This window comes from Tachysurus fulvidraco, chromosome 7 (genome assembly GCF_022655615.1).
Source record: "Tachysurus fulvidraco isolate hzauxx_2018 chromosome 7, HZAU_PFXX_2.0, whole genome shotgun sequence".
NCBI classification, from domain to species: domain Eukaryota; kingdom Metazoa; phylum Chordata; class Actinopteri; order Siluriformes; family Bagridae; genus Tachysurus; species Tachysurus fulvidraco.
Genome location: NC_062524.1, coordinates 18,423,679 through 18,432,054, shown reverse-complemented (window position 1 = coordinate 18,432,054; position 8,376 = coordinate 18,423,679). Strand labels below are relative to the sequence as shown.

General features: G+C 41.9%; 1 protein-coding gene across 2 annotated transcripts; it reads right to left on the bottom strand.

Annotated features, from left to right (window-relative positions):
* Positions 1–1,846: 1,846 nt before the first annotated feature.
* On the bottom strand, positions 1,847–8,376 carry lap3 (leucine aminopeptidase 3). Of its 2 annotated transcripts, none has more exons than XM_027174292.2 (13): positions 8,218–8,376; positions 7,790–7,911; positions 6,237–6,291; positions 5,871–5,976; positions 5,534–5,693; positions 5,111–5,275; positions 4,841–4,999; positions 4,630–4,754; positions 4,435–4,523; positions 4,239–4,341; positions 4,026–4,105; positions 2,887–2,999; positions 1,847–2,507 (listed from the first exon to the last, which is right to left on the bottom strand). In XM_027174292.2, the coding sequence occupies exons 1-13, from the start codon at positions 8,293–8,295 to the stop codon at positions 2,321–2,323; spliced, it is 1,542 nt and encodes a 513-aa protein (XP_027030093.1). In that variant the 5' UTR covers positions 8,296–8,376; the 3' UTR covers positions 1,847–2,320. The 2 variants fall into 2 exon arrangements, with proteins under 2 accessions (XP_027030093.1, XP_027030094.1); XM_027174293.2 differs by lacking the exon at positions 8,218–8,376 and adding an exon at positions 8,060–8,171.

Below are 8,376 nucleotides of genomic sequence, written 5' to 3'. Positions count from 1 at the left end.
CCTTCTATACGCACAGTCAATAGGTGGGAGGAAAATGACATGCCTCGAGCATCTCTAATTACTGCGTCATGAACAGGGGTGATGCAGCAAAAAGGAATGAGAGAGAGAGAGAGAGAGAGAGAGAGAGAGAGAGAGAGTGTGTGTGACAGAGAGAGAGAGTGACAGAGAGAGAGAGCGACAGAGAGACAGACAGATTATTTTGGCAATGATGATCAATTGAATTGAATTGAATTGAATTGAGAGAAAGAGAAACGACAGAGAGAAAGAGAGCGAAAGAGAGAGAGACAGAAAGAGAGAGAGAAATACAGTAGACAGATGAATTGGAAATGGTCTCGTGTGGAAGTGTGAGGTTTACTCTCAGAGTCAGTCTCCAGTTTGAGTAATTACACACAGCAGCATCTAATGTGCTGTTTCGTCCCGTACGAGGATTTGGATTAGGGAGGGACTGTTAGAATGTTAATCGGTTTCAAACCAGTTTAATGTGCCCCCCCACCACACACACACACACACACACACACACACACACACACACACACACACACACACGTCGAAGAATCGAGTCAAATGTACACACATATATACAGGCATAGACACAGACACTCACGTGTATACACACTCACACACGCACACACACGTACAGACAGACAGACACAGACAGTCACAGACACACACACAGGTCCAGATATAGACACAAACACTCACATACACACACAGACAATCACAGACACACACACACAAATACATACAGACATGTCTGCATACATACAGACGTAGACAGTCGCATACACACACTTACAGACACAGACACTTGCATATTCACGTGTATACACCCATACAAACAGACAGACACTTGAATACACACACACGTAGACACACGTACAGACAGACACACAAACACGTACAGACATAGATGGATACAATCACAGACACGCGCACGTACAGACAGACACAGGCACTCATGTACACACACACATACAGACATAGACAGACACTCGCGTACACACACACACACACACACATACACCCTCATTTATACACAGACGTACAGACAGACACTCATGTACACACACACACACACACACACACACACACACACACAAAGTGGAGTAGCGCAGCTATCAGATGTCATTGACCACAAAACCCATTGTCCTAAAACATTAAAACAGTGTAACCAAAAAATATATATTATCTCTGTGGCCTTGTCCTTTGCCTGCACTACTGAACAACGGGAGTGTTACTATGAGGGACTACTGATTAAACACAGACACACACACACACATTTGTGACCCAAATGCTCTGAAATCTCTAACAGATCTTCAGATTAATCTTTAAAAAAATGTATCATCTTGCTGAATACATTGCATATGATTTGTTTGAGAAACATCTTTCCTCATAGTGAGCGTTTTAAAGACTCGGGAATTTCAGCTCCATAACAACGTGTGCGTGCGTGTGTGTGTTTAAATCTGTTTTAGCTTTGCTACAGATTAACCGTTTATTGCACAAATTCCCCATAGGCTTATAGAGCATTGCCCGAACAATGGCTAACACACACACACACACACATACGGCATTTAAGAGCCTTTAACATCCTTAACACGTCCCTCGTGCGTGAACCTTGAATAAGTCACAGTTTCTGTCTCTACACTGCCACCTGCTGCTCAAGTATTTATTAATTATTTTAAATCTGTGAGACAATTAAAAGAGAATTATAATTAAAGACAGTCATCTTTATTAGCGCTGACAAAACTACACTGTAAAATAGAATGTCGCGAAATGAATCTGATTTAAACTTGAAGAACCCAGTAAGGTGAAAAACTGAAATAAATAAATGACATCACGCTGTTAATGAAAGCAAACGGATTTATTTGACACTTCTCACTTGGATGGTGTGAATTTTTCCATCCTTGTATTTTACTTAAAACCATGTTAATCTTCAGATTATTAACTTGAGCTGTGAGAATCAGTGATGACATCAGCAGCATAAATATCTTCACTGAAATTAAAGCAAATGAATGAAGAGTAGATGTGTTCGTGGAGACACACAAGGCTGCCTGGGGAAAACCTTCAGATGTTGCTATTGATCACAACAAGAAAAAAAAAAGGAGGGACTGATTGGGATTTGGATGAAATTCTGTTGCAATTCCTGCAACTAACAACTTCTAATTTAAGAAATGTTCATTTATCATCTTTCACTCAGAGCTTCATCCAAACACAAGATAAATGAAGCGGTCTAAACATGACATTCGTGTTTTCCGCTTGCAACATTTTCCCACAAAAAGTCTTGAATTTGGAATTCACTCCTGTGGTCCGAGAGCTCCCTTTAAGACCCAGAAGCCAAAGCAGCTGCAAACTCAACAAGCGTCCGCGTGGGCCTCCCCGACATTCCCTTCCTCAGGTATGGGACTTCATCCTTATTGGACATCACCCCGGCGATATCCAGATGAGCCCAGTGACTGGCTGTGACAAACTCCCGCAGGAACGCGGCTGCTGTACACGCTCCGCCAGAGCTGTTCGAGAGATAACAATGAGAACACAAACCTCACACAGGTGGTTCAGTAGCCGAAACCGATATCTAAGATAACTAAGAATCTTTAGGAGGTGTGCGGTTATAGGAAACTAATCAGCAGTTCATCAGAGTTACTGTTCACACGGTTACTGTGGGTGTGAAGTCCATTTTTGGTTACAGTTAGTTCGTGCTGAGGAATGTGAGACAAGGTAATCTTGAAATCAATGCATTATCTACACACTTCCATATACATGAACCAATGAGTCCAATGATTGGCTAGAGGTGCTGTGATTGAAAGGAGAAAGAGAGAGAGACAGAAACGAAAGACTACACATGAGAATGTAGTTGTGTAAAGAACATTAATAGACAGTGGACATCACCGGCTGTATTTCCCAATGTTGTTCAAGTCAGCCAGAGCGCTTTCAGTGACTTGTCTGGTGTAGTGCTGAAACAGTGGCATCCTCCACACCCGATCGCCCGTGACAACGCTCGCCTGAAAAATACCAAAAATAACGAAAGCACAATAATTCATTCAAAGCCTTATTAACACCGGACCCAACATCGTGCAGTGTTCACAAAGGCAAGTTACCCAAGACTCGCCTCTGAGTAAATACACATCCTTCAGCTTATATATGCTTCAATAGCTGGTAGAATTATAACATAAAATTTAGCTTCATAAGCGAGTGGACAATAAACACTGTAGTCATCACTACACAACACAAGCCTTTCTTTCTCTAACTCGTCTGAGTGTTCTTGTTGGAGATCTTAATATCTTACAAGATGAATATCTGAATCTCTCAGTCTAACAGCAAGAATTTTACAAACGCTGAAGTAAAATTACTACAGTCACATTAAGCCAACCCAGCTTACTTGTTTAATAATGTCACTAAACCTTGATGCTGAAAATATTACAGTTTATGGTTACTTGGAGAAACATAATTGGTTACTCGTCTCCCCCTTGTGGAGAATACATGAAATACACTGACTTTTTCACTAATAAAAACGTGCCAGATGCCCTAAATCAGTGGTCCCCAACCCCCCGGCCGCGGACCGGTACTGGTCCGTGGACCAAATGCCATTTCCGACATGCTATCTGTGTGAAGCGGGGTTTTCTGCAGTGACAGCAACCAAAACAAAACAACGGAATAAACTGGACATAAGCAACACACTTCGGGTGTCATTGTCTCCTATTACCCCCAAAAGGAACCGTCTCGTTGCAAAGAAACAAGCTCAGGGTTCTCATTGATTTCGCGTTCTAGTGAGTTAAAATGTTAAATCACTTTATATTCATTTTTTGGTGTAACTGTATTTTATTTTGAAGGCATGTTTAAATACAATTAAATTAAAATTATTAAATCAAAGTTATCAATTTAATTAAAGTTATCAAATGTTGACCGGTCCGCGGCAATAAAAAGGTTGGGGACCATCGCCCTAAATGACTCCTCCAGTTCATAGATAGTACCATAGATGAATTAAAGGATGGATGGATGGATAGATAGATATTTAAATCTATACTTACTTTATGCAGCTGTTCCCAAAGCCAATCAGAATTAGTGAAGATGCCTGTAGCGGCCGAACCCAAGGCAACATCCATGGCACCTGACAAAACAGAGAAAGATGACAAATTTAGGTAATTAATAGACGGATACTCAAAATGCTCAAAAAGGTAAATAATCTGCCACCTAAATGTGTGTCTGTTTCAGAAAGAGAAAAGATGGAAGCAAGTACACACCGGTAAGAGTAGCAGCGTTGACTATAGCCCTGGGGTTGAAGTTGTGAGCGTAGCATAGGGCATCAGCCAAAATCAGACGACCCTCGGCGTCAGTGTTATCGACCTGTCAGAAAACCGCAATGCTTCTTATCAAACAAACACGTTTTGTGATCTGTGCAGCTCTGGCCAGTCCTGTGGCACATGGAGGGCAATGTACCTGGATGGTTTTGCCGTTCTTCGCCTTTACTACGTCTCCTGGTTTGTTAGCTTTTCCGCTAGGCATGTTCTCACAGAGAGGCGTCAAACCTTAAAAAAAGAAAATCCAACAAACCTTTTTGTAGCCATGTGAAATAAACAGTTAAACATTACTGTCTACCTCAATGAAATTTAAATCCAAAGAATGTGGGTGGACCTATGATGTTGATTGGCAGTTTCAGTGCAGCCGCGGTGACGATGGCCGAACACACAGCGGCGGCTCCGCCCATATCTGCCCTCATGGCATCCATCCCAGAGGAGGGTTTTATTGAGATTCCACCACTGGGGTATGGGACAGTAAATTATCATGAGAGTAGAAAGAATGAATTGTTTAAAAACATGAACGAGACCTTATTGAAGCTCGTCACCTGTCAAACGTGACTCCTTTGCCTACAAGCACTAAGGGAGCCTGCTTGGAATCCGGGCTTCCGGTGTAATGGACCTCCAGGAAGACAGGGGGCTCCTCTGAGCCTTTGGCTACACTGAGAAATGCCCCCATCTGCTCTCTCTCGATCCACGGCTTGGCTCTGAGAAGGAGACACAGTGCGGTGGATATAGTAGCGCAAAACTCACCAGAACTCACAACTGGGTGTGTGACGAGAAGAAAAATACGCAATGCCTTATGACTCATTCTATACCTTTTATAGACGGTCACTTTGTCGGAGAAGGAGGAGAGCTTCTGCTCGATGGTGTCGGCGAAAACTGTAGGTGTAACGTGATTGGCTGGAGCCTCCATCAGTCTCCTGGCCAGGTTCTGTCCCTCTCCATAGAGAACACCTTTCTTCCACTCTTTATCATCTCCACTGTAAAGATAACACACACCTCCTGAGTAATGACGTCAGGTAAAGACATCTGTACATGTACCTCTATTGAATGTAACTGTAAATGGATAAAAAGTATGATGTGTCATGTTCTAATAAATAAAACGAGATTACCACCACTCATCGCTAATCCATAACGTAGCAACAATGTCTTACTACGTCCTGGAATTTGTGTACTCTTTCACAACTATGTAACATTCTCAGTAGGCACATTGGGACGCAGCACATAAACTCTGGTACCTGCCGTAAAGCTGTGGAGTGACCTGGGTCGTTTTCTTGCTTTTAAACTCGTTGTACTCAAACAAACTGAGCACGGCGCCCTCTGCTGCCGACTGACTGTCTCCACATGGGTCCACCTCCACATGAGGAATCTCGAGGTCCTGAAGCTGCCTGCAGCCCGCTGTCAAAAAAAATAAAGAAGTACTTTGATGCTTTTCTGCTCATCGCGGATGTTAAGAGTGCTTAGCGGATGTTGAGAGTTACTGTCGCCTACCGGTCAGCTCAGGAGTCTGACCATTCTCTTCATTAAAACAAAGTAATGCTCATTCAAGTGGTCGATCAACTAATCCCCACCCACCTGCGACAGCTGCTCGGATGTTCTCCTTGCCGTTATCCCAATGCTCCTTCCTGCACACTCCTGCACCTTTCTGGCCAAGACCCACTACTGCTACACTTGGAAAATCCTTTAACAAAAGAAATAAGATATTATCATGCATTTAATTAATAAATAAATTTAAAAAAATAAAATAAAAAAAAGACAAATTGTCCTCTAGTATTATTGCCTATAAAACTTATTTATTTAGTTTTTTTTTACATGCATGCAACCTAAAAACGATACCCCAGGGAAACAGGACATGGCGATTATTTGTTTTTTTAACTATATTTATAGATTTAGTATCAAGGTAGTGTAAATGATACACTGCATGAGAAGTGTTTCAGATACCTGGTGTAATCCATAGAACAACCGACTCTTTCCCTTCTTTAAGGGAGGTCCAGATCTAGAAAGCAAATGTCAGAAATAATAATTATATACAGTATCTCACAAAAGTGAGGACACCACTCAAAGTTTTGTAAACATTTTATTCTATATTTTCATCACTGAAGAAATGCTTTTGCACCAATGTAAAGTAGTGAGTGTGCAGCTTGTATAACAGTGCCAATTTGCTGTCCCCTCAAAATAACAACACACAGCCATTAATGTCTAAACCGCTGGACACAAAAGTAAGTACACACCCAAGTGAAAATGTCCAAATTGGGCCCAATTAGCCATTTTCTCTCTACCTGGTGTCATGTGACTCGTTAGTGTTACAAGGTCTCAGGTGTGTTAAATTTGGTGTTACCCTCTCACTCGCTCATACTGGTCACCGTATGTTCAACATGGCACCTGATGGTAAAGAACTCTCTGAGGATCTGAAAAAAAGAATTGTTGCTCTACATAAAGATGGCGTTGGTTATAAGAAGATCTCCAAGTCCCTGAAACTGAGCTGCAGCATGAGCCAAGACCATACAGCGGTTTAACAGGAGAGGTTCCTCGCCGTGGTTGACCAGAGAAGGTGTGTGCACGTGGTCAGCGTCCTATCCAGAGGTTGTGTTTGGGAAAATAGACATATGTATGCAGCCAGCATTGCTGCAGAGGTGGAAGGGGTGGGGTTTCAGCCTGTCAGGACTCAGACCGTACACCGCACACTGCATTAAATTGGTCTGCATGGCTGTCGTCCCAGAAGGAAACGTCTTCTAAACATGATGCACAAGGAAGCCCGCAAACAGTTTGCTGAAGACGAACAGACTAAGGACATGGATTACTGGAACCAACTTATTTGGTTCAGATGGTGTTAAGTGTGTGTGGTGGCACCATCTGAACCAAATAAGTTTATCACCCTTTATCTAAACCCTATTGAGCATCTGTGGGGCATCCTCAAACAGAAGGTGGAGGAGTGCAAGGTCTCTAACATCCACCAGCTCTGTGGTGTCATCATGGAGGAGTGGAAGAGGACTGCACTGGCAACCTGTGACGCTCTGTTAAACTCCATACACAAGAGGGTTAAGGCAGTGATGGAAAATAATGGTGGCCACACAAAATATTGACACTTTGGGCCCAATTTGGACATTTTCACTTAGGGGTGTACTCAGCGGTTGTGGCCAGCGGTTTAGACATTAATGGCTGTGTGTTGAGTTATTTTGAGGTTACAGCAAATTGACACTGTTATACAAGATGTACACTCACTACTTTACATTGGAGCAAAGTGTCATTTCTTCAGTCTTAGATGAAAAGACAGAATAAAATATTCACAAAAATGTGAGGGGTGTAATCACTTCTGAGATACTGTACATAAACATACACTGTGCTGCTGTAATAATAAAGAGCATGATGCTCAAACTGAACAGCCTTTCAACACTGTACTGCTTGGCTGTGCACTTGTACGAGAGTAACGATAATATAGTCACACTTGATATAAAACGACATGAATAAAAGTTTTAAATAAATGATCCACTCACAGTGACAGAATCTCACAGAGTTTTCCTGACACGGATCGGTCAAACGCAGCAGCTGCTTCAGTAAGAACCACCTTGCTGCTGTTGTCATCTTTATCTTTTTCGTACACACCAAGAACTAAACCCTGGAACACACCAATGCATACAGTCCATATGATGGCCCTCCATTATTATTAATGAAAACTCAAACCTAACCTTAACCTCAGTAAAGTGCACACGCACATACAAACATACATACATACACACACACACACACACACAAAGTTAATATACCTGCATTTCTAACAAATATCAATTCACATCGGCTCATACTGATTCTATATGATTCCTCTCGATTCACATCGATTCCTTTTGATTCTCATTTGACTCTGAATCTCTTGTGAGTCACTTGAGTCTGAATATAGCTAAGCGTTCAAAAATATGAAACTTACTTTCGTTTGTAAGGAATAAAGTCTACAATCACGTCTTTGTATCCCAGAAACTAACACTTTCCTCAAAGTCGGCAGCATTTTTAAAATCTATCCTTCACCATACATTCAAACTGAGCCTGTAGCTTGTCCTTTAGCCACATCCTAATTATCTTCCTTTTA

Bases quoted from the DNA above. Each gene is read 5' to 3' on its own strand.
- lap3 (XM_027174292.2), bottom strand. From the start codon at position 8,295: ATGCTGCCGACTTTGAGGAAAGTGTTAGTTTCTGGGATACAAAGACGT. The intron at 5,977-6,236 runs GTATCTGAAACA...CTTTTGTTAAAG, and splicing joins TGTTCTATGGATTACACCAG to GATTTTCCAAGTGTAGCAGT. The intron at 3,000-4,025 runs GTAAGTATAGAT...GGTATTTTTCAG, and splicing joins TTTGGGAACAGCTGCATAAA to GCGAGCGTTGTCACGGGCGA.